Source organism: Suncus etruscus, chromosome 12 (assembly GCF_024139225.1).
Source record: "Suncus etruscus isolate mSunEtr1 chromosome 12, mSunEtr1.pri.cur, whole genome shotgun sequence".
Classification (NCBI taxonomy): Eukaryota; Metazoa; Chordata; class Mammalia; order Eulipotyphla; family Soricidae; genus Suncus; species Suncus etruscus.
In genome coordinates, this window is record NC_064859.1 from 7,389,261 (window position 1) to 7,415,438 (window position 26,178).

The following is a 26,178-nucleotide window of genomic DNA, read 5'->3' on the forward strand; positions in this document are numbered from 1 at the left end:
GGTATGCGAGCAATTACTCCTTTCTTAGACCACACCATGCTAGGAGCATCATTAGTTGTCACGCTGGCTAGTTTAGCCCAGTCTAGTTCCAAACCATTCAGTTTGGCAAACTTTTTCACAGATACCCTTGCCTGTATTTGTTCCTTTGATGCTATGCAGCGCAGCAAGCTCTTCTGTGATTTCAAAATAATCATTTGTCCCACGATTAAAAATTAGAAGATGTGCAGAATCATGAACATCATTGCTTTCATCAAGTACCAAGGAAAAATATGAAAGTTTTTGGTGGAGTTTTGCAAATGCTGATTCAAATTGTCTCCCATTTCTTAAATCATCCGTGTAATTGTAGGTCCTGAAAGAGTCACTGTACTAAATAAATTGGCCTTCTCTGGACACATCTCTTTGGCAACAGAAGAAAGCATTCTTTAACAAATTTTCCCTCCACTAATGGTCTGCCAGTGAGTGCTATTAACTTGGCAGCTTGAAAACTTGCTCACAGTGATGAAATATTTAGCTACTTCTGCTTCACAAAAGTATTTTGCTGAGTTTTCAATGTAATTTTCAGGTTTTTTGTTTTGTTTTTGGTTTTTGAGTGGGTCACACCAGCAGCATTCAGGATTACTCCTGGCTCTATGCTCAGAAATTGTTCCTGGCAGGCTCGGGGGACCAGATGTGATGCTTGGATTCGAACCACCGTATTCAAGGCAAACGCCTTATCTCCATGCTAATCTCTCTGGCCCCTAATTTTCAGTTTTAATATTTTATCTTTTCTCACTTCTCCAACCAAACAATCATACCTATCTTTATGTTGAGTTTCATAGTGTTGATGCAAATTGTATTCATCGAACACAGACAGTATTTTCTGGCATATCAGACACACAACTCTTTCCTTGTACTGTATGAAAAAGTAATCAAAATTCCACTGTTCTTTGAATACCCTGCACTCCAATTCAATTTTTCTCTTTCTTGACATCATTTCCTAGGGATTCCAAATTACTATTATTAGTAAAATACCAATATATATGTATGTACACACACACACACACACACAGAGCACTACAAAAACAATATACCAGCAATAACTTTGTCCACACAGAGACATAGACTGCAATGCAGAGTTGGCATCTGCAGTGTTCTGCAGTATTCTGCCTCATTAATAACTAGGCACCTTTGGGACCGGAGAGATAGCATGGAGGTAAGGCATTTGCCTTTCAGCAGGTCGTTGGTTAGAATCCCGGCATCCCATCCCATATGGTCCCCTGTGCCCGCCGGGGGTGATTTCTGAGCAAAGAGCCAGGAGTAACCCCTGAGCACTGCCGGGTGTGACCCAAAAACCAAAAATAAATAAATAAAAATAACTAGGCACCTTTAAGAAATTTTGCGCTCTGTGGATTTAAGAGTTTATTGCGCAGATACACCATTTAGTACAAGTGATCAGGTCAACACACTTTCCCCACCACATAGAGAGCTTTTGTTTAAGACTATTTGTTTTGGGCCTGGAGAGATAGCACAGCTGTGTTTGCCTTGCAAGCAGCCGATCCAGGACCAAAGGTGGTTGGTTCGAATCCCAGTGTCCCATATGGTCCCCCCCCCCCCCCCGTGCCTGCCAGGAGCAGACAGCCAGGAGTAACCCCTGAGCACCGCCGGGTGTGGCCCAAAAACCAAAAAAAAAAAAAAAAAAGACTTTGTTTTCTGTTTATTTTATTTGTTTGTTTTGGGGGGTCACACTCGACTTCGCTCACTTCCTCCTGGCTCACTGCTCAGAAATCGCTCCTGGCAGGCTTGGGGGGACCATATGGGATGCCGGGATTGGAACCAGTCCTTCTGCATTAGAGGCAAACACCCTACCGCTGTGCTAGCTCTCCAGCCCCTGTTTAAAACTTTTTTTGTTTTGTTTTGTTTTGTTTTTTGGGTCACACCCGGCAGTGCTTAGGGGTTACTCCTGGCTGTCTGCTCAGAACTAGCTCCTGGCAGGCAAGGGGGACCATATGGGACACCAGGATTCGAACCAACCACCTTAGGTTCTGGATCAGCTGCTTGCAAGGCAAACACCGCTGTGCTATCTCTCCGGGCCCTGTTTAAGACTATTTGATCACTTCTGTGCTATACATACAAAAAAAAATAATAATACATATATATATATATATATATTGGTTTTTGGGTCACACCTGGCAGCTCAGGGGTTATTCCTGGCTCTATGCTCAGAAATCGCTCCTGGCAGGCTCAGGTGACCATTTGGGATGCCGGGATTTAATGACCTTCTGCATGAAAGTCAAACGCCTTACCTCCATGCTATCTCTCCGGCCCCTATTATTTTTATTTTTATTTTACTTTAAATCAATGAAAAAAAATAATTTTTTAATTATCATTTTTACAATACAGCAGTCTCTAAGCAGTGAAAAAGTTAATTATACTTGCAGTTTTGTTCATAGATCACAACAGTATAAACCGGGGTTTAAACAACATAAAGCACTGACTGATTCCTGAGTCTGGATGTTCAAATATTCAAAAACTTGGTTGATATCAATTCTCCTACTCCACGCTATAGTTATCCAAGATTTCCTAAGTGATGTGCTGCTCTGCAAAATTTTAAGGTTGATGATGCCTCTAGATAGAAGCACTGATTCCTGTGTCTGGATGTTCAAATGTTCAAACTTGGTTGATATCAATTCTCCTAGGACCACCCTGACTTTGGCAGACTTATTCATAAAAAAAAAACAAAGTCTAAACAGACATTAATTTTTCAGCGGCAGATTCTTGATTCTTCTTAGTCCAGATCCACCTACCACTTAGACCCGGGGTGGCGAACACGCAGCTCTGGAGCTGCATGTGGCTCTCCGCCAAAATGAATGCGGCTCTTTGCCTCTTATGTGTTTAATATATTATTGTTAAAATCATATGCTTTTGTGTGCGTATTTGTCAGTTTTGGCAGGTCACTGCGTGGTGTGGCTCTCTGACTCTCACAGTTTAAAATTTTGGCTCTTGGTGCCCGGAGAGATAGCACATTGGGGTTTGCCTTGCAAGCAGCCGATCCAGGACTTAAGGTGGTTGGTTCGAATCCCGGTGTCCCATATGGTCCCCCGTGCCTGCCAGGAGCTATTTCTGAGCAGACAGCCAGGAGTAACCTCTGAGCAACGCCGGGTGTGGCCCAAAAACAAAAACAAAAAAAAGTAAAATTTTGGCTCTTTATGTCAAACTTCTTCGCCGTCCCTGACTCACCATCAGTAAAAAAAATTTTTTGGTTTTCAGGCCACACCTGGTGACACTCAGGGGTTACTCCTGGCTCAGCGATCAGAAATCGCTCCTGGCTTGGGGAACCATATGGATGCCGGGGATCAAACCGAGGTCCGTCCTGGGTCAGCCATGTGCAAGGCAACCACCCTGCTGCTGTGCTATTGCTCAGGCCCCTTCCCCATCAGTAAAATTTTAAATAGCACCCTATACATGGATATTTATTTACTGTTGTGCTATTATGCTATGAATATTTTTACTACAAGTATACAAGGTTGGGGAGAAAAAGGATCAGATACTAGTGCCTATACTTTGAATAGAAATCTGGATTCTATACCTAGCATCACATAATACCTAAACACTGCTGAGCCAAACCCTGAGCACCACTGCCACGCCTGGCCCCCAAAACAAAAAATATAAATAGGGGGTCGGAGAGGTAGAGCACTTGCCTTGCATGCAGAAGGATGGTGGTTCGAATCCCAGCATCACAAATGGTCCCCCACCCCCCAGCCTGCCAGGAGCGATTTCTGAGCATAGAGCCAGGAGTAACCCCTGAGCACTGCCGGATATAACCCACCCAAAAACCTAAAAAAAAACCCACAAGAATAGAACTAAATAGACTTATTCTAGGGGCTGGAAAGCACAGCTGTAGGGCATTTGCCTTGCATGCAGCTGACCCAGAAGGGACCAGGTTTGATTCCCAGCATCCCATGTGGTCCCCCAGCCTGCCAGGGGCGATTTCTGAGTGCAGAGCCAGGAGGACCCCTGAGCTCTGCTGGGTGTGGCTCAGAAACCAATCAATCAATTAATGAATCTGTCAATAAAGTTTAAAAAATATTTAAATAAATTTTATTCTAGCAAAAAAAATTTTTTTTCAGAGAACTCCAGTTCAAGTCAACTTCTAGGAATCTACATAATGTCCCAAGAGCCAATCTCTTGCTTTTCCTCTCTGGAGAAGCCTGTGCTCTCTTAAACATGAATCTCCCTTTCTCTGCCCTTCCATTTCTCTAAATTTCTTTCAAAAAAATTATTTTGGAGAACGGAGCTATAGCACAGCAGACAGGGCATTTGCCTTGCACAGGACAAACCAGGTTCAATCTCCGCCATTTCATGTGGTCCCCAGAGTATGCCAGGAATGGTTTCTGAGCACAGAGCCAGGAGTAACCCGAGGGCTGTACAGTGTGATGACCCAAAAACAAAAAAATATTTAATTTCATTAAATTTTGTTTGCTTTTGGGCCACACCAGGTGATACTCGGGACTTATATCTGGTTAGGCACTCAGAAATTATTTCTGGCAGTCTTGGGGTACCATCTGAAGTGCTGGGGATTGAACCCCAGTCAGCCATGCCAGGCAAATGCCCTACTCACTATACTATCACTCCGCCCCAAAGCAATTAAAAATATTTTTTTGTTTTTGCGCCACAACTAGCGGTGTTCAGGGCTTTGCGTTCAGGAATTACTCCTGAAAGGCTCAGGGACCATATGAGATGCTGGGTATCAAACCGGAATAAAAAATAAATTAAAAAAAAAACTGAATTGGCTGCATGCAAGGCAAATGCCCTGCCTACTGTGCTATTGCTCTGACCTCACAAACATTAAATTTTTTTTAATTTTTTATTTTTAATTATGAGAAAAAAGATACAAAGAAAGAGGACAAGGTAAAGTTACAGTGGAAGGACAATCACCCATAACATAATTCTCAGAAGTCCCCTTGCTGATATCTTAACTTTGAACTTTCAGCCAAAGAACATTAAAATAGGGCCCGGAGAGATAGCACAGCGGCGTTTGCCTTGCAAGCAGCCAATCCAGGACCTAAGGTGGTTGGTTTGAATCCCGGAGCCCCATATGGTCCCCCGTGCCTGCCAGGAGCTATTTCTGAGCAGATAGCCAGGAGTAACCCCTAAGCAACTCTGGGTGTGGCCCTAAAAAAAACAAAAACATTAAAATAAATAAAACAGAATTCATGTACAATTACTTTGTCCCTCAAATCCCCAGATTGTAACACATTATAATATTTCTTAACAGCACACAAGGCAATCTAAAGCCATAAAACTTATGCAACTCCTTAGTATGCATTAGAGGCATAGTATTTTTTACATTTCCATGTACATGCATATTAGCTTAAGTTAACCTCAAATTTTAAGTGTTATTTTTTTTAAGGATTAGAGTCAAAGGAGCACAGTAAAAACAGTGTTAGAGTGGCAATTGTTGTTTGCATAGGCCCACTAAAATATGAGGGGCATGGAAAGGAATAACCTTGACCTAAATACAAAGAGACCCTACCCCTTAAGTTTCCTGGCATAAGACCAACTCTAGGATCCAGGCAAGCTAGTTTGTCCAATTCAAGACATTGTCTGTAGTGCCAACACACTTTTATTTTTCAGTCTCTGTTGTTGGTATCATGTTTCTGTATTAAAGATCCTGGAATCTGCATATCCTACATTGAAGTCAGGGCGTGGAGCGCCCTCTCGTTTCACCTCACAATTAAAGGGTAATGCAGGAAGCCCTGTCCTGTAAGCAGGTCGTTGTTGACAAACGTTAAAAATTTTTTTAACATAATTTTTATTTTAATTGTAGTGGCTTACATTATCGTTCACAGTAATATTCCAGGTACATATTTACATTGATTCAGGGAACTCCCATCACCAAATTGTCCTCCCACAACCGCTCCATCCTGCCTCCCATATCCTCCACTCTTCCCCCCAGGGACTGCTAGAATGCGTGGTCCCCTCTGTGTCTAGTTAATAACTTAGTGGGCTTATAACTGTTTGATCTTGGTGCCTCCATTATTGCCCCTTCTAGTTGGGAGGCGGGGCTAGAAAGATCAAGTTATGTGGATTTGGACAAACGTTAAATTTTATGTAAACTTGAATACACACAGAAGACACTAGAAAGAGATTTAAAACAGAATCCTTATTTTGAATATTGAATTTATAGTTAGTATGCAGAGTATACCATGAATTTGAAAATGGGTGGGCCCAAGAGATAGCACAGTGGTGTTTGCCTTGCAAGCAGCCGATCCAGGACCAAAAGGTGGTTGGTTTGAATCCCGGTGTCCCATATGGTCCCCCGTGCCTGCCAGCCAGGAGCTATTTCTGAACAGACAGCCAGGAGTAACCCCTGAGCACCGCCGGGTGTGGCACAAAAACCAAAAAAGAAAAAAGAAAATGGGATAATTTTCAAAGAAAAATACAGGCAGCAATATAATTAAAATGTAAAAAATAGGGTCCGGAGAGATAGCACAGCGGCATTTGCCTTGCAAGCAGCCGATCCAGGACCAAAAGTGGTTGGTTTGAATCCCGGTGTCCCATATGGTCCCCCGTGCCTGCCAGGAGCTATTTCTGAGCAGACAGCCAGGAGTCACCCCTGAGCACCGCCGGGTGTGGCCCAAAAAACAAAAAAAATAAATAAATAAAAATATAGAAATTCTAAATCAGGAGCCGGAGAGATTACACATAAAATAAACACTGCTGGGACCAGAGTGGTAGCATAGCAGTAGAGCATTTGCCTTGCATGCAGCCGATCCAGGACAGATGGTGCTTTGAATCCCGGCATCCCATAATGTCTCCCGTGCCTGCCAGGAGCTATTTCTGAGTACAGAGCCAGGAGTAACCCCTGAGTGCTGCTGGGTGTGACCCAAAAACATAAAACAAAACAAAAAAACAAACAAAAAAAATAAAGCAGCATTTATTTAATTTTATTTATATTGGGGGCACACCTGGCGGTGCTCAGAAATCGCTCCTGGCTCAGGTGATGTTGGGGATCGAGCCCACGTTCTGGGTTAGACCCATGCAAGGCAAACGCTCTACTGCTGTGCTACCACTCCGGTCCCAGCAGTGTTTATTTTATTTATTTATTTTTTACTTTATTGATTGATTGATTGGTTGGTTGGTTTCTGGGTCACACCCATGGTGCTCAGAGGTTACTCCTGGCTCTGCACTCAGAAATCACCACTGGTAGGCTGGGAGACCATATGGGTGCCGGGAATCGAAGCAGGTCCCTCCTGGGTCGGCCACATGCAAGGCAAATGCCCTACCGCTATGCTATCTCTCCCTTATTTTAGAGATGACAATATTTCTTCTGTTTCTGATAAGATACTAAATGTTTCCTTTATAACACAGCTTCCAAAAAGAAGAGCATGTTCTTCGCTCTGCAGTAGGGCATGAATTTCATTTTCCATTCCTCTAGACTTCTCAAACCAGTAGTAGGACAAGTCTCAGGATCATCATGAGGCTGGATTTGAATAAAAGGAAAAGGAAGAATCATTCATACATGACATGACATAAGACAGGATGGGTGCACCGCCTATCCTACAGTTGTTTGACACCATCTTCAAGACCTTTCTGAACAGCTGTGATTTCACTGTCTCTGTAATCTAACTTCCCAGATACAACAGCGCTCTGTATAAGGACTTTCAGAGCTTGCTGTTCTGCAAATCTGGCATGAAGCTTTGATAAAAAGGTTTAGAGGAAACATGAAGAATTGGGCCCGGAGAGATAGCACAGCGGTGTTTGCCTTGCAAGCAGCCGATCCAGGACCAAAGGTGGTTGGTTCGAATCCCATATGGTCCCCTGTGCCTGCCAGGAGCTATTTCTCAGCAGACAGCCAGGAGTAACCCCTGAGCACCGCCAGGTGTGACCCAAAAACTAAAAAAAAAAGAAAAAAAAAAGAAAAGAAACATGAAGAATTTCCAAAATGAGTCAAGAAAAACAGCTTAAAAAAATAACCAAAGAGAAATGTAAGGGGATGGGGAGTGGGGAATACCATTACTATCTAATATACAATTCATTAATCTGGGTCTTGTTTTCCTGACCTGATTCCATCAACTATCATTTTTAGAATTGGGTTAAAATCAGGAAGCAGCCTTCTTTAATCAAACCTCTCCCCCCAAACACATAGCTATACTAGAAAATTCTACAGAAAAGTAAAAAGAAAATGGCTAACTGGGAAAAGGCTGATGGACAAACACTACTGTTTGAAATATTTTAGTCTACCTTAGCTTTATTATACACAAATACTGATATTACTCTCTAGTTATTTTTTCTAGTTTATTCGGGGGGAGTGGGGGAGGTCACACCTGGCGGCGCTCAGAAATCAGTCCTGGTGGGCTTAGGGGAAACTGGGGATTAAATCACTTTGAACCTTGTGCAAGGCAAATGCCCTTCCCATTGTACTATCACTAGGTCTCTACATTTTTTGTTTGTTTTTTTGGGGGGCCACACACACACACACACACACACAAACACTTTTGGGTGGCACTCAGGGGTTACTCCTGGCTCAGCGCTCAGAAATCACTCCTGGAAGGCTCAGAGGACCATACTGGATGCCGAGGATCGAACCCAGGTCTGTCCTGGGTCAGCAGAGTGCAAGGTAACTGCCTATGCTATAACTCTGATCCAGTGTATTTAAATGAATACATTTATTGTCTCAATCCGGCAAATTCTGAGAAAAAAAGGGATTTTGATTTTTAATCTGTAGTAGGTGTATACATGTGTTCTAAAGCAACAGCAAGTATATCTGAAAAAGGTAATTCAGGGCCAGAGCGGTAGTGCAAGCTGTAAGGTGTCTCTGCCTTGTACTTGCTAGCCTAGGACAGACCTCGGTTCGATCCCCTGGTTTCTCATATGGTTCCCCAAGCCTGGAGCGATTTCTGAGCGCATAGCCAGGAGTAAACCCTGAGCATTACTGAGTGTGGCTCAAAAACAAAAACAAAAAAAAGCAAAAAGAGAAAAGGTAATCCAGGGCTTGGAGCCGAGCAATAGTAGAGGTAGGGCGATTGCCTTGCATGTAGCCAACCAAGGACAGACCTGGGTTCGATTCCTGGCATCCATTATGGTCCCCAAAGCCTGCCAGGAGCAATTTCAGAGCCAGGAGTAATCCCCGAAGTGCCGTTGGGTGTGGCACAGAAACAAAAACAAAAAAATATGTAATCCAGTGCATATCAAGCCAAAAGACAAACGACCAAATACTATTTGAAGATTTTTTTTTAGTTCTGTGGGGACTACAAGGTGGTACAAGAATCATGCAGCACTGGGGACTACATCCAGGACTTCACACAGGCAAAGCACTACAATATCTCTGGTACCAATATTTGAGGGTTTTTATCTAGCTTATAGTGCTAAAAATTTGACCTTGACCTGTCAAATTAAAGTGACTTTATGAGTTCAAAACGACAGAGGAAAGTTTCAATTGCAAGAGTTTTTCTTGGGGCCGGGCGGTGGCGCTAGAGGTAAGGTGCCTGCCTTGCCTGCGCTAGCCTTGGACGGACCGCGGTTCGATCCCCCGGTGTCCCATATGGTCCCCCAAGCCAGGAGCGACTTCTGAGCTCATAGCCAGGAGTAACCCCTGAGCGTCACCAGATGTGGCCCAAAAACTAAAAAAAAAAGAGTTTTCTTACCTTGGGGCCGGCGAGGTGGCGCTAGAGGTAAGGTGTCTGCCTTGCAAGCGCTAGCCAAGGAAGGACAGCAGTTCGATCCCCTGGCGTCCCATATGGCCCCCCCAAGCCAGGGCGATTTCTGAGCTCATAGCCAGGAGTAACCCCTGAGCATCAAACGAGTGTGGCCCGGAAAAAAAAAAGAGTTTTTCTTACCTTAAACCCGCAACAAGTCCAGCTGGCATGACTTTCTTGGATCTCTTAAACCTCACACCCATTATGGTGGTGAGGATGAAAGCTGTAACTGAAAACCAAACCAAGGCATCAACCAGAGTTTTCAAACATGTCATCAATGCTGACTTGGGAAACATGAGAAGATATTATTTATGTTTCTCTTTTTTGTCTGTTTTTTCTTTTTTTGGGTGGTGGTGGTGTGGTAGACTCCCAAGTGTGCTCAGGAGTCTCAGGTGCCACTCTAAGCAATACTCAGACCAGGTTCAGTGGTGCGAGTGGTAATTATGAGGCCATCAGATGCAGGGTTTGACCTTGGGGCCATCTCCTTGGCTCTACTTCAGCTCTCTAATGTATCAATTATTATGTGTAAGTATAAATTGTATTTCTGGGCACGAAGAGATAGCACAGCGGCGTTTGCCTTGCAAGCAGCCGATCCAGGACCAGAGGTGGTTGGTTCAAATCCCGGTGTCCCATATGGTCCCCCGTGCCTGCCAGGAGTTATTTCTGAGCAGACAGCCAGGAATAACCCCTGAGCACCGCCGGGTGTGGCCCCAAAAAAAACAAAACAAAATAAATTGTATTTCCTTGGAAAATTGCTATATTTTTCTAATATGTAAGTTTTAATGGTAAATAAGCATGTTAAACCCCATTCCTGAAATAGGCCTGTTTCAATTTATTGAACATTCCTCGAAGAAATTCAATTAATCAATTCTCTTCTTCAATTTTCTTCAGAATCCTGAGGTAGTAAGTACACCTGGACCCTCAGGGACACTTAGCTAACTGAATTGAGGGAAAGATAATCAGTATCTCTTTTTAGAGTAAGATTTTACAAATAAGAGAATGCTAAGAAATGGACTGTTTTGTTGTATAGAATTCCACTGGAGAAAATTTTATGCCTAGGAACGAAATATCAACAATTTTGCTGTTGGAAAGTATCATACCAGCCTTTTGTAAGCCTATAGATGATTTTATATAAGAGATCTGGGCACGCAAAAAAAAAAAAAGATCTGGGCACTGATTTACAATTTAGATGTACTTTAAGAAAAAAACAACAATGGAGGGCTGGAGGAATGGTACAGGAGCGGAGCAGGATTTTGTCTTGTATACAGCTGAAAGTGGTTTGATCTCCACACTGCATATGATGCCTTGAGCATCACTAGGAGTGATCCTGGGCACTGTCAGATATTCTTAGTGCTAACCTTCCACCCAAAAATACCCAACAAAGTAAGTGACAATGAACAATGTATCTCTTAATTCTTCACCCTATTTAATTATTAAAAATATCACCTGGGGGGCCCGGAGATATAGCACAGCGGCGTTTGCCTTGCAAGCAGCCGATCCAGGACCTAAGGTGGTTGGTTCAAATCCCGGTGTCCCATATGGTCCCCTGTGCCTGCCAGGAGCTATTTCTGAGCAGTCAGCCAGGAGTAAGTTGGGAATGTGGCTCAGCAAAGGGATTCTCTCTCTCTTTCTCTTTCTCTCTCTCTCTCTCTCTCTCTCTCTCTCTCTCTCTCTCTCTCTCTCTCTCTCTCTCACTCCCTCTCTTCCTCCCTCTCCCCCTCCTCTCTCCCTCCCTCTCTCTCTGTCTATCTCTCAGCACATGCTCTGTATGCAGGATACCTGTATTTAATTGCTGGTACCTAATGATCATCTAAGCACCACACCAGGAATAGCCCTTCAGCATTGTCAGATGTGGCCCAAAACTATCTCCCTAAATTCCCCAACTCTGTGGTTCCTGTTTATTTTTTTGTTTTGTTTTATTTTGGACTACACCTGGTGGGACTCAGGAGTTACTCCTAGCTCTGCGCTCAGAAATCACTCCTGGCAGGCTCAGAGGACCATATGGAATGCTGGAAATCAAACCCAGGTTTTCTGCATGCAAGGCAAACACCTTACTGGTTGTGCTACTGCTCTGGCCCCTGTTTATTTTTTTAACCACATTTCTTTTTCTCCCTTAGACACAATCTCAAACAATTCGTTTTTTTTTTAGAACAAGTTTCAAGATAAAACAGGTGCTAAAGCTACTTTTGAACCCAGTGAGAGAATACAAGGCTGTTTCTTCCTTATTTGGGGGGAGAGGGTGCATCACACATGGCAGTGCTCGAGTTACTCCTGGCTCTGTGCTCAGAAATTGCTCCTGGCAGGCAGGGGGGACCATACGGGATGCTGGGATTAGAACCACCATCGGGGGCTGGAGCGATAGCATGGAGGTAGTGCGTTTGCCTTGGATGCAGAAGGACGATGGTTCAAATCCCGGTATCCCATATGGTCCCCCGAGCCTGCCAGCAGCAATTTCTGAGCACAGAGCCATGAGTAACTCCTGAGCACCGCCAGGTGTGGCCCCACCCACCCCCAAAACCAGAAGAGCATCTGAAAAGCATAGATCTACTCACTGTAAGAAGGAAAATGCCTACTTACACATTGACAGTTTGACGTCTCGCTTGTCATTGGAGACACGGTAAGCTCCACAGCCGGCCAGAAAGCCCATGCCAACACCAGCAATCAGAGATGGAACACCTCCTGCAAAGAAACACAGGCCCAGAAAGATCTTCAACACTGAGGGATTATTTTTTTGACTCATGTATAAAATGTCCCCTTTCAAATATTTGGGGGGAAGCACACCTGGCAGTGCTCAGAGATTACTCCTGACTGCACTCAGGAATCACTCCTGATGGATTCAGGGGACCATAGTAGGTTGGCCGTGTGCAAGGCAAATGCTCTACCAGCTACTGTACTAGCACTCCAACTCTTTCCAAGTATATTTCTACCTGGGCACTGAACCTGAACACATCTTAATTAGGAGTTGGCTTGTTAATGGAGAATTTCAGTGAAAAATGATCATTTTAGGCCAAACCTGAAATATAATGTAGAAGATCCAGAGCTATGTAAAGGTTGGAAAGGAATTGAGGGAATGGGAGAGTAAGCCTTGTGAGAAAGATTCCACACTAATTGGATAAAGTTTTGCTGATTTACTGATGCCCTCCCCCACGTCTCCTTGCTGTGCTCCTATCTGCATCTTTTTACTCCAGGGTTGTGATCATGAAAATCAGGTGCAATGTCCATAGAGACAGAGTGAAATGTTCTGTGGCAGTCCAACAATGGTTCTGTCGTAAATAGTAAAAACAAGAGGCTAAAGAAATAGCACGGCGGGAAGGTGTTTTTGCCTTGCAAGTGGTCGACCCAGGACCAACGATGGTTCAAATCCCGGCATCCCATATGGTTCTCCATGCCTGCCAGGAGCGATTTCTGAGCAGAGAACCACCAGTAACCCCAGAGCAGCAGAGGGTGTGGCCCAAAAACAAACAAACAAACAAAAAAGTAAAAACAAACTATTCTCAAGTAAGATTAAGCCAAAAGATTATCAGGACTCAGGTAAAGGATGGTGGGGTAGAGCACATACTTCGCATATGTGTGGCCCTGGCTTTGACCCCTGGCACCATACAAAGAAATAAGTGAAATTAAAGCTCTCCAGATTCAGAGAAGAATGGAGATATGGGATGGACTAGGGGACGGTGGCATCTAGCCAGCCCCCAACCCTTCCACTCACCCACCCACAAATGCACCAGCATCGGACCAGCACAAGCACTTCCTGTGCACTGGAGTGGTGCCATACCCGTTACCCTGCCAACCGGAGGTAACCTAGGCTTCATGGCACTAAACCCACCCGATAGTATCTCTCCCATTCCAAATCTTCAGGGAAGGTCGTAACACCTCTATTTGGGAATGGAGAGATAATAGTCTATGTACGGAGCTTGCCTTGCATGTGGTTGGCCCAGGTTTAATTCAGGACGTCCTATGTGGTCCCCCAAGCACTACAGGAGTGACCCCTGAGCACAGAGTCAAGAGTAGCCTGAGAACTGTGTCAGATGTGACCTCAAAACAATACAAAATACAAACCTAAAAAAGAACCTCTGTTTAAAAGCTAACCATAGGAAACAAATGAAACAACAAAAAATATCCAGGGGGGACAGGGATGGAGAGATAGCACAGAGGTAGGGCATTTGCGTTGCATGCAGCCGACCTGGGAGAGACCCGATTTGATTCCTGGCATCTCATATGGTCCCCCAGCCTACCAGGGGTGATTTCTGAATGCAGGGCCAGGAAGAACTCCTGAGCGCCGCTGGGAGTGGACCAGAAACCAATCAATAAATGAAGTTAAAAAAAAATATCCATAGGAAATGTAGACTGCAGTCAGTGTTAGCACTGCTATAAAACATACAAATACATACATACATACATACATACATACATACATACATACACACACCAGGCATCCACATCTGCACCTTAGTGCTTGCAAGAGTGTGTGGGGGGTTGGGGGGGAGGTCTTGGCAGAGTGTGCCAACCCTCTTGGCTAGCAAGGGTCAATTTATGTCCTCCCAGTAGGACCAGGACCCAAGGTTGATGACCGGGAAAGAATGGATCTGAGGCTGACCACCAGAGACCTTCATTCCATTCTAACAATGCTTATATAGGACCACAGAGGAACTGAAATATGTGCAGGGAGGCAGGGCCCAGGACAACAGAGGTGGGCAGCCAGGGATGCAAGACTCCAGGGAAAAGTCAAACACAAACAGTGAGAATTAGGAGTACCTGAGAGCATCACAATGGGTGATACTAGTAGTTGATAGTAAAGCCCTCTTAACTGGGGCTCTCTGTGAGGGAAGAGGGACAACCCAGAATCAAGTGACCACTGATCATCAGGCAATGACACTCCTCTTTATGTTGTCCTTCCCCACCTCTGGGTTCTCCCAAGCTTTCTCTTCAAGGAGAATCCCTCGGACAGTTGCTTTACAGAGTTCCATCTGCCAGGCAGTTCAGGAATATCATCACAGCGGGGATACAACAGAGGGTTTCCAAACAAGTTTAAAGGTACATGTGAGGTGCACTCAGGTTCCCTCAAAGCAAGGAAATTTAGCTGGCAATCTCTTCTGCTCTGGCTCCTCTCAGGAGGGCTGTTGTGACCTAATTTTGAACTGGAGGTCAGCTTCAGTCCTGGAGTAAGAAAAAAGTGAGGGGAGCCCTCTGGCCATCACTGGCAGTAGGAACAGCCTTTTTGGCCCAGAAAACAAACAGCTTCTCAATCACCAACTTCTCTGCATATCTTTGTGGGAAGAGGGCAGACAGAGGCCTGGTGCTCAGCATCCATTACGGTATCCTGTCATTTTCAGCATCACCTCCTCCTCACCACTGCCCTTCCATCTTCACCCCTCTGTACTCTGTCTCTTGCTTTGAACCTTTTAGAAAAAAAATTGTGGGGGCCAGAGACATAGCACAGTGGTGGGCTTTTGCCTTGCATGTGGCAGACCAAGAGGGACCCGGTTCGATTCCCAGCATCCCAAAATTTCCCCCAGCCTGCCAAGGGCGATTTCTGAATGCCCTGATTGTGATTTTCTTTCTTTTCTTTTCTTTTTTTTTGGTTCTTGGGTCACACCCGGCAGCGCTCAGCATGCAAGGCAAATGCCCTACGGCTGTGCTATCTCTCTGCCCCGGTTCAGTGGTTTTCAATACTGTTAAATGATGCTTTGACCCTCCTTCTATTGGGCAGCAAGACTGGTTTAGAATTTGGATCTATCACCTCTCCTAATCACCATTTTGATAAATGTCCCCAACTTTATGCCCCCTAACTATCCTTCAGAGGGTCTCCTACCTGGGATTCAAGCTCTACCTAAACAGAAAGCTTCACTGAACACAGAAGTCAGAAGGCCTTGGGGGGGCCTTAGAAACATAGAATGTGAGTGAGGAGATAGCACAGCAGTAGCGCATTTTTGCCTTGTATGCAGCCGATCCAAGATGAACAGTAGTTCGAATCCCAGCATCCCATATGGATCCCTGTGCCTGCCAGGAGAGATATCTGAGCACAGAGCCAGGAGTAAACCCTGAGCATGGCTGGATGTGACCCAAAACCAAAAAAAGAAAAAAAAGAAAAGAAAAGAAAAGAAAAAGAAGAAAGAAAAGAAAAACCTAGAATGTGACACAAAGTAGAGATGGGAAACAAAGTATTCTGTCTTTCTGCTGGGTAGCAGCAACAAAAATGACCTGAATCCTTTCCTCTGCACTATGCCCTGTGTGACACCATACACTGCAGGGAATTCTCACATCCTACAGGCTCATGGACAAGTGAGGCTCCAGAGTTACAACTTACATGAATTGAGGTATGAGTGCTAGTTCCCTCATATTTGAGCTAGCAATGTCCAGAACAGCACTTAGGAATGCACAGACCTGTGGCCATTGTCCTTACCCCACAAGATGCTGCAAGAAGTAGAAGCCTCTGTGGACACACAATGCCTCAGAGGTTCCAAAATCACATGGCAGGGCCCAGAGAAATAGCACAGCAGTGTTTGCCTTGCAAGCAGCCGATCCAGGACCTAAGGTGGTTGGTTCGAACCCTGGTGTCCCATATGGTCCCCCGTGCCTGCCAGGAGCTATTTCTGAGCAGATAGCCAGGAGTAACCCCTGAGCACCGCCGGGTGTGGCCCAAAAACCAAAAACCAAAAAACAAACAAACAAAATCACATGGCAAGTTGAGGGATTGTGTACCTCGATATCAAAACTTCCAAACTAGAGCCCTTCAGCTAAGGTGATTAGTATTATCAACCCCCTTTTCCCTTCTCTAACACACACAATCTTTAGACATCCTTTTCGGGAGTGGAGATTTGTTGTCACACCCAGCGATGTTCAGGGGTTACTCTTGCCTAAAGAATTACTCCTGGGGGGCTGGAGTGGTGGCGCAAGCTGTAGGGCGTTGGCCTTGCACATACTAACCTAAGGAGTTGTGGTTCAATTCCCCAGTGTTCCACATGGTCCCCCAAGCCATGAGCCATTTCTGAGCACATAGCCAGGAGTAAGCCCTGAGTGTCACTGGGTGTGGCACCAAAAAAAGCAACAACAACAAAAAAAAATTACTCCTGGGAAGCCAGAGCAATAGTACAGCCGGTAAGACACTTGCCTTGCATGCTGCCAACCTGGATTATATCCCTGGCATTCCATATGGCCCCCTGAGCACCGCCAGGAGTGATTCCTGAGTGTAGAGCCACCCTTGCTGATGTGGCACAAAAATAAAATAAAGACTAAAGAAGGAGGGCCCGGAGAGATAGCACTGTGGCGTTTGCCTTGCAAGCAGCCAATCCAGGACCAAAGGTGGTTGGTTCGAATCCCGGTGTCCCATATGATCCCCCGTGCCTGCCAGGAGCTATTTCTGAGCAGACAGCCAGGAATCACCCCTGAGCACCACCGGGTGTGGCCCAAAAACCAAAAAAAAAAAAAAAGACTAAAGAAGGAAAAAGACAATTACTCCTGGTAGTGCTGGGGGGGGGGGGGGAAACCATAGGGATGCCAGGGATCAAATTCAGGTCAGCAGCATGCAAGGCAAACACCCTGCCTGCTGGACTATTGCTCTGGCCCCACACATAAACATTCTGTTTTTCTCTTATTTGTTTCTCGTCCCTCTTTCCAGCTGTCCCAATGTTCTTTTGCATTCTGGGATATAAGAATTTTGACACTAATGACGACAAAGTTCTTCTTTATAAATTCTGACAATCAAGATTTTTAAACTGAGTCCTTTTTTTTTTTTTTTTTTTTTGGTTTTTGGGCCACCGGCGTTGCTCAGGGGTTACTCCTGGCTGTCTGATCAGAAATAGCTCCTGGCAGGCATTGGGGACACCGGGATTTGAACCAACCACCTTTGGTCCTGGATCGGCTGCTTGAAAGGGAAATGCCGCTGTGCTATCTCTCCGGGCCCATAAGCCCTTTTTTAAAGGCAGTTTAGGAAACAAACTTTATTTGTACTACTTATAGGGCATTTGCCTTGCATGTAGCCTATCTGAGTTTGATCTCTAGCATTCTATACGGTTTCCTGAGTACCACTTGAGTATTTTCTGAGTGCACAGCTAGAAGTCTTGAGCATTTGGTGTAGTCCAAAAGCACAACAGCGGGGCTGGCGAGGTGGCGCTAGAGGTAAGGTGTCTGCCTTGCAAGCGCTAGCCAAGGAAGGACCTCGGTTCGATCCCCCAGCATCCCATATGGTCCCCTCAAGCCAGGGGCAATTTCTGAGCACTAAGCCAGGAGTAACCCCTGAGCATCAAACGGGTGTGGCCTGAAAAAAAAAAAAAAGCACAATAGCAAGCAAAATAAATAATCTTTTTTTTTTTTTTTTTGGATTTTGGGTCACACCTGGCCGTGCTCAGGGTTACTCCTGGCTCTATGCTCAGAAATCACTCCTGGCAGGCTCAGGGATGCCAGGATTTGAACCACTGACCTTCTGCATGAAAGGCAAACTCCTTACCTCCATGCTATCTATCCAGTCCCAAAATAAATAATGTTTTCAATGTTTTCACTCAAATTCAAATCCACAAATGTAGCTGTTTGAGATATGACTTCATAAAATATTTATTTTTACATTAATATAAAAATAGAAAAATTAAGATATCATGACTGAAAATAATTCTACCTTAAAACAAAATAAACTATTGGGACTAGAGAAATAAAACAAAGGGGGGGGGGAGGTGAGATAGCACAGCTGTAAGACATTCGCCTAGCATGCGGCCAGGCCAACCCAGAATGAATGGTGTATGATTTGATTCCCTTCCCAGCATCCCATACAATCCCTGAGCCTGCCAGTGGCAATTTGAGTGCAGAGCCAGGAGTAACCCCTGAGCAGTGCTGGGTGTAGCAGGAAGAAAGGAAGGAAGGAAGGAAGGAAGGAAGGAAGGAAGGAAGGAAGGAAGGAAGGAAGGAAGGAAGGGAGGGAGGGAGGGAGGGAGGGAGGGAGGGAGGGAGGGAGGGAGGGAGGGAGGGAGGGAGGGAGGAAAATAGGAAGGGCTCTTGCCTTGCCTGCAGGTGACCCAGTTGGATCCCCAACATCCCATATAGTCCTCTGAGCCCTGCCAGGAGTCATCCCTGAGTGAAGAGTCAGAGTAAGTCCTGAACACTGCCAGGTTTGGCCCCTTCCCAAAAAAAATTTTTTTTGGTTTTTGGGACACACTTGGTGACACTCAAGGATTACTCCTGGCTTGGGGGACCATATGGGACGCCGGGGAATTGAACTGCAGTTCCTCCTAGGTTAGAAGCACGCAAGGCAAATGACCTACCACTGCCCACTGCTCCGCCACCTCCCTTGTATTTTTGTAAACTTTTTTAAAATGAAAGCAAACTTGTCTTGGGCTTACCCTTTCGTTTATAAACCAAGATGCTTCCAAACGTCAAAAGGGCTGCATAACCAAATCCAATAAAGTCCATTGTTACTAAAGCAAGCAGATAGGGACATTTTAGAAAACAGGAAGAACTGGCATATCAAGAAACTATATGTGACCCATATCATTTTAAAACTTATGTACTTTAACCCAATGAAAAAAGAGGGGCAGCTATATTTTCACTTATTACAATGCTCAGTCACTGTCCCCCAAGCTTAACAATGCTCAGATGCACCCAGAAGCCACCTCAGGCTGACTCTCCTTTCTTTGTCTTCAGAACTGTTACTCTCCTAGGAATGTATTTCCCAGTGTCTTCCTAGCAACATTCACATTTCACTTCTGGGATTGAAACATCCTCTACCACAAATGCAGCCACTCCATTTTCCGCACCCTCTGAGCCTACACCCCAAAATATTACCTTTCTAATTCCCTTCCTTATACATTACAGCCTGTACCATCTCGTCTGGAGAAAATTGCTGTTATTTCAAGACCCTTCACTCCAACAACTCCATCTTACAATCTTTACAGTCTGAACAGGCTTGTCCCCTGTGTATAGTGTGAGCACGATACAACTGAAAAGCGCAACAATGGGTCTTTGTCAGTGAAAACAAAGATTCACTTTAAACCCTAACTTTGTCGCTAGGTTTGTAAGGAAACAGTGCTTCTGAGCTGGCAGACACAGATACACCTAACCAATGCGGTGAAGCCCTGAAAAACCAAATGACGCCCAACTGACCTCTGACTTATTACTAGAATGACACTACTGTCCCACTGTGAATTAAAGCAGAAGATGAGATCCAAAGTTCTTGGAATATAAGTAATTCCACTGAAATCCTATTCAGGATTCTCGAAGACACAGGAGCAAATTCTGACAAAAAGCCATTCGGTAAGGAGCAATTGTGCTCCCTTTTAACCTGCCAGGTGCATACCTGAAAGTCAGAGGCGTATGATGGCAGCAGGGATGAGGTCTGGGGAGCATGAATCACCATGTGCAAGACATACCACATGCCCCACCCCACCCCCGTTGCAAACGTGATGCCCAGCAAGGCCAGGAAGCACCTAGGGAGTAAAGAAAAAGACAAAATGAACTCTTGCTTCAGTATAAAAACCTTGGCCTCTAAAATACAGAGATTTTCCGTAGACTACTATATTAAAAGTATTTTCACCTGCTGGTGAGCAATAATCATGCACCTTAGAACTCCCTGGGGCTTGCAAGACTCTCTCCCCTCTCCCAAAGAAGTGGTGGAGGAGAGGAAGAGGAAGAGCAAAGCCTGATCCAAGAGCCCACCCACCCAATCCCTCAGCTCTTCAGCTCAAGGTGCAAAATTCAGGATCTCGAGAAGGATTCGTCAGAGGAAACTCCTCCCGGGTACAAAACAATCTCTCCAAGGTTCTCTGCTCTATTTCCAGCTTATTTCTGCGTCTAGGCAGGAGGCATCCGGGGTAAGGAAAGTCCCTGCAATGGGACGCACGCACGTCCGGCTCACCTGCAGCCCGGGACAGGGAGGCGCAAAACACGCGGCCACCGTGCCCGGAAATGGGCCCCCACCGGCGCTTCCCGACTTCACGGCTTTCCGGAGGCGCCCGCCGACGTTCCGATGCCTTCCCACGCTGCCCGGGCCGCTGGTTCCGGGCACGGCCTTCCCGGGCGGGCCCCGCGCATGCGCCACGGCCCACCTCCCTGCAGCCTCCCGGGCCGCTGGTCCCACCACGGCTCCGCTAGTCTGCGACGGCTGAGCCTCGGTACCCCTGCCTCCTGGGCTGGGCTTGCAGAGGCTGTGGGTCTAGGTTTATCAGGGAACCCAGACAGCCCGGCTTAGAGCTACGTGCCTTCTTCAAGGATCGTGTGAACTGATAGCTAGTTTTTAGGTCTTTCGCATGATCTCTTAAGACACCTCCATTTTCTGGGGGAGGGAACTAAGGTCCCGAGGGTTCATTTAGTTGTCTGAGGAATCAGCTCCAGGGGCCGGAGCGGTGGCACAGCGTAGGGCGTTTGCCTCGCTCGCGGCTGACCTAGGAGGGGCTGCGGTTCGATCCCATATGGTCCAAGCCGAGAGTAATCCCTGAGCGTCCCCTTTGGGGCGTGGCCCAAAGGCCAACGAAAACTAGGAACTGGCTCCTAAACAGGATGCAAGGTCTGAGCTCAGGTTTACCTGGTTCAAAGCCTCAAACCACAGACTACCCACCAGGTTCCGGCAATGCTGAGCCACTTGGTGAAGGTGACATAGACAGCAAGAGAACCGTAAATTGACTTGTCTGCTGGAAACCTACCACAGTCCAAAATTGTCCAAACTGACTAAAGCATTTATCCTAGGGATGCTGTAGATGTGGGAACAGAATAACAAACAGACCAAAGGCCGCACATTAAGCCTGTGAAAGTTCTGTATTAACTCAGGGCTGCAATGTCCAACCGGTGACTTGTGGGCAGCTGACATGGACTCAATTGATAGCATCCAACAAGTGTTATGGGCCCCGCCAGAAGCAAAGAATTTCAATTCTGAAGCTTTAGAGCATGGTGGCAAGCACTAAACAGCTTACAGCTACAGAGGACTTTACCCTGCTCCCCTTTCCACTTTGCCCATCCTCTTTCCTTTCCCTCTCAAGTTTATGATCTACTTCACCCATTGGGAGTAACAGAAACACTACAGAAACCCTTCAGTACATTTTGATGTAACTACCCAACCACCCATAATCTTCCTGGCCTAAGTGCCTTGCCTTCTATTTTTGGTTTCTGGGTCACTCCTAGCTCTACACTCAGAAATCACTCCTGGCAGGCTCAGGGGACGATATGGGATGCCATCCTTCTGCGTGCAAGACAAACACCCTACCTTCATGCTATCTCTCCGACCCTTACGTGCCTTGTCTTTTAAAATGATGCTGATAGTATAGGTTAGGCCGTTTATCTTGCATATTCCGTCCTAAATACCCCATATGGTCCCCTGAATCCCCCAGAAATAAGCCCTGAGCACGCACAAGGTGTGGCCCCTCAAACCAGTAAGAACAGACTGTCACTAAATTATGGTATCATTCATCTTACACAAAATGTTTTGGGGCTACACCAGGTGATGCTAAGGGGATTACTCCTGGCTCTGCCCTTAGAAATCGCTCCTGGCTTGGAGGACCACCCAGGTCCATCCTGCGTCAGCCACGTGCAAGGCAAATGCCCTACTGCTGCACTATCGCTACAGCCCCTATGTAAGGTATTTTTAACCGTTGTTAAAACCTCTACGTGTCTGGGCCAGATAGCATGGAGGTAAGGTGTTTGCCTTTCATGCAAAAGGTCATCGGTTCGAATCCCAGCATCCCATATGGTCCCGAGCCTGCCAGGATTGATTTCTGAGTGTAGAGCCAGGAGTGACCCCTGAGCACTGCTGGGTGTGACCCAAAAACCAAAAAGAAAAAAAAACCTGAATGTGTATGATGAGAATTCCTTACTCTTGGATATGTGGGATATAAGTTTTTGGCTAAGGGCTGGAGAGACAATACAGCAGGTAGGGTTCTAGAATGCAGGCAACCCAGTGTAGAACCCCATCAGTTCATTTATCTCCTGAGCTCCACTAAGAGTGATCCCAGAGTGCAGATCACAGCAGTAAGACCTAAGCACAGCTAAGTGTGGCCCAAAAACAAGGAAGGAGAAAAGGGGTAGGAAGTAAGGATAGAAAAAGGGGCTCGAAAATAACAGCATGAATGGTGCTCACCAGGTTGAATGCCCTGTATCCCATATGGGCCCCAAGCACCTCCAGGAATAATTCGTGAGTGCAGAGCCATGAGTAAAGTAACCCAAGCAGGACAAAAAAGGGGGGACGAGTAGCGGGATGTGGGAGGTTTTTAGGCAAAGTTGCCAACTATTCTGCAGTAAAGAGGTTCAGGGTGCAGCAAAGCTTATTAACCCCCCCCATAGAAGTACTTTCTGCTAAGTGGCCACAGCAGGGACTCAACACGTTCTTAAACACAGAATTAACTTTATTTAACAAAACTCTTCTCACAGATCAATATATAACCCAAAAGACATTTCAGCCACTGCTCTGTTTGGCGGCCAGTCTCTTGTCTCTCTCTTCGGCAATGGTGAGGCGGATGCCTTTTCCTCGGGGAAGAGAAATCCACGAATTGTTGCCTTTGCCAATCACAAAAATATTGGAGAGGCGGGTGGCAAAGCTATTGCCATTGGCATCTTTCACATGGACCACATCAAAAGAACCGGGATGTCTCTCCCTGTTGGTGATCACACCGATTCTTCCCAGGTTAGCACCACCGGTCACCATGCACAGGTTACCAGTGTCAAACTTGATGAAATTGGTAATCTTGCCGGTCTCCAAATCAATCTGAATTGTGTCGTTCACCTTGATGAGGGGATCAGGATAGCGAATGGTGCGGGCATCATGCGTCACCAAGTGAGGAATCCCTTTGGTGCCCACAAAGATCTTCCTCACTTTGCATAACTTGTACTTGGCCTCCTCAGGGGTGATGCGATGGACAGCAAAGCGTCCCTTAGTGTCATAGACCAGGCGGAAATTTTCTCCAGTTTTGTCAATGCTGATGACATCCATAAAACCGGCAGGGTAGGTCACATCGGTACGTACTTTGCCATCTATCTTAATGAAACGCTGCATGCAGATCTTCTTCACCTCATCTCCTGTCAGAGCATACTTCAACCTGTTTCTTAGGAAAATGATGAGTGGAAGACACTCTCGAAGTTTGTGGGGCCCAGTGGATGGACGAGGAGCAAAGACCCCTGTCAGTTTATCCAGCATCCAATGCTTTGGAGCTGCCACTCGTTTCAGATGCTTCTTGGGACCACGGGCCATGGCTGCTTTATGGACCAGGCACTATTTCCAAGGCTTTTTGCAATCTAGAGAAATAAATACACAAGGTAAAATACATAAAATTCTCAAGAAACCCAAGCAACTTACTAAACATTAAAACGGTGACATAGGGGCCCGGAGAGATAGCACAGCAGTGTTTGCCTTGCAAGCAGACGATCCAGGACCTAAGGTGTTTGGTTCGAATCAGGGTATCCCATATGGTCCCCCGTGCCTGCCAGGAGCTATTTCTGAGCAGATAGCCAGGAGTAACCTCTGAGCACCGCCGGGTGTGGCACAAAAACAAAAAGCGGTGCCATAAAAGTTGTGTTTATTAAAAAAAAAAAAAAAAAAAACAAGGATAAGTAAAGGGCCGGAGAGAGAGCATGGAAGTAGTGCATTTGCCTTGCATGCAGAAGGACAATGGTTCAAATTCCGGCATCCCATATGGTCCCTGAGCCTGGCAGGAGTGATTTCTGAGTGATTTCAGGAGTGAACCCTGAGCGCTGCCAGGTATGACCTCCCCCCAAAAAATTGTTGTGTTCACTAAATTTATAAGATCTAGGAGAATAGTTAATAACTAGCATTTTTAAAAGTAGTCCACATAATCGAAGATATTCCGAACACCTTACTGTGAGCTCTAGCGACATTATACGATCTAATCATTACAGGAAAGTTTCGAGCGGAAAGAATGCTAGTCTTTAAAAACTCTTTCCTGCAAGGAAACAAAAAAAAAAAAATAGGAACTCACAAAACTACTTCTGGGGCAAGAGCGGGTGCCTTGCACGCACTCACGAGGTTCCTAGCATCCCGCATGGTCCCCCAGGCTGCTAGGAGCGATTTCTGAGCACCGAGCCAGGTGTAAGCCCGGGCCGGAGTGACAGCACAGTGGGGAAGGCGTTTGCCCGGCACAAGGCCAAGCAGAGCTCAGTCCCCAGCGTCCCATCTGGCTCCTCGAGCCTGCCAGGAGTGACTTGGGAGCACCACCGGGTGTGGCCCGACAACAAGATCATTTTGCTTTAGTTACAAAAACTGGATTCATTTGCCTTGCACGTGGACAGCAGCCTGGGGCAGGCGTGGGTTCAACTCCCGGCACCCTCGATGGTCCCCCAGACTGCCCGCAGCCACTTCTGAGTGTAGAGCCGGCCAGGCGCGTCCCAAAATCCCAGGAGGGAGAAACATTGGGCCGAAGTGGGGCGTTCGCCTCGCGCACGGGCGACCCGGGTTCGACCGCCGGCTCCCACAGGTCGGGCCCCCGGAGCTTCAGGGGGCGCGAGGAGTGAGGCCAGAGCGTCGCCGGGCGCGGGCCCCAAAGTGACGGTGCCTGGGCGCAGGCAGCACGGCGGCAGGGCGTTGGCTTGGCAGGCGGCTCCGGGCAGACCCAGCAGGCTTCGCCGCGCCCTCGGAGCGCCTTCGTGCCCCGTTCGCGCCGAGCCCCGGGGCCGGGCCTGCTCCTTCCGAGGCCGCCTGGGGCTCGGCCGGGGCCGCGGCGCGGCGGGCCGGGGGGCCGGGAGGGCGAGCCAAGATGGCGGCGGGCGGGCGGGCCGCGTGCGCCCGCGGAGCCCCGAGCTCGCGCCCCGTCGGCACGCCGAAGCGGCCGCCGCGCCCTCCGCCCGCCCGCCCGCCCGCCCACGCCCGCGCGCCTCGCGGCCCCGTCCGGAGCTCGGGCCGGGCCGGGCGGCCACTCACCGCGGGGTCCTCGCCGGCGGCTCCGTCGCGCGAACGCAGCGCGTCGCTCGGCCGTTCGGAGGAGAGGAGCGGCCACGCGTCACTTCCGCCCGCGCGTCACTTCCGCCCTGCGCCGCCCGTGTATGGGGCGCCACTTCCGGGGGCGGGACCCGCGCGCCCAGGCGCTCGCTCATGGGTCGAGCCCGTCGCCGCTCGAGACGCGCCCAGCGGCCTCCGGGAGCGGAAGTGCTCCTCCGAAGGGGAAGAACGCGGAGCCCAGGTTCCGGGGCAGGGCGCTCCGCGCGCGGGGAAGGCGGCCCGCGGGCCTGTGGCCCTGTCGGGACGCGGCAGGGGGCGCCAGGCACGCGGCGGGGGGCGAGGCGGCCTCGGCTGCTCCTGCAGGGGCCCAGGAGCCGGGACGGGGCGGCGGGCTCGGCAGCGTGGGCGGCTCGGGAAGGGGAAGGGCCGGCGAGGCCGCCTCACGGCCTTTGCCCACTGGGTGGCCGCGAGATCTGTGAAAGAGAGACGCGCACAGTGGTCTCACTCATCTCTGGGTTTTAAGAAAAACGAAGGGCTGGAAAACGAAACCCAACTAATCAGTGTTTAAAACATATTTTTAAACGAATAAAATCTTTTAAAAAAGAAATCGCTCCTGGCAGGCACCGGAGACCATCTGGGATGCTG

General features: G+C 47.2%; 2 protein-coding genes across 2 annotated transcripts; both read right to left on the reverse strand.

Moving 5' to 3' along the window:
- Window positions 1-6,959: 6,959 nt before the first annotated feature.
- TMEM14A (transmembrane protein 14A) lies at window positions 6,960-19,079 on the reverse strand. The gene is made up of 4 exons (XM_049785242.1): window positions 19,004-19,079; window positions 12,255-12,356; window positions 9,819-9,906; window positions 6,960-7,462 (listed from the first exon to the last, which is right to left on the reverse strand). Exons 1-4 carry the CDS (start codon window positions 19,071-19,073, stop codon window positions 7,423-7,425), a joined length of 300 nt encoding a protein of 99 aa, XP_049641199.1. The 5' UTR covers window positions 19,074-19,079; the 3' UTR covers window positions 6,960-7,422.
- Window positions 19,080-22,978: 3,899 nt separating this feature from the next.
- LOC126024754 (40S ribosomal protein S4, X isoform-like) lies at window positions 22,979-25,587 on the reverse strand. The gene is made up of 2 exons (XM_049785218.1): window positions 25,516-25,587; window positions 22,979-23,876 (listed from the first exon to the last, which is right to left on the reverse strand). Exon 2 carries the CDS (start codon window positions 23,830-23,832, stop codon window positions 23,041-23,043), a length of 792 nt encoding a protein of 263 aa, XP_049641175.1. The 5' UTR covers window positions 23,833-23,876; window positions 25,516-25,587; the 3' UTR covers window positions 22,979-23,040.
- Between the last annotated feature and the right edge of the window lie 591 nt (window positions 25,588-26,178).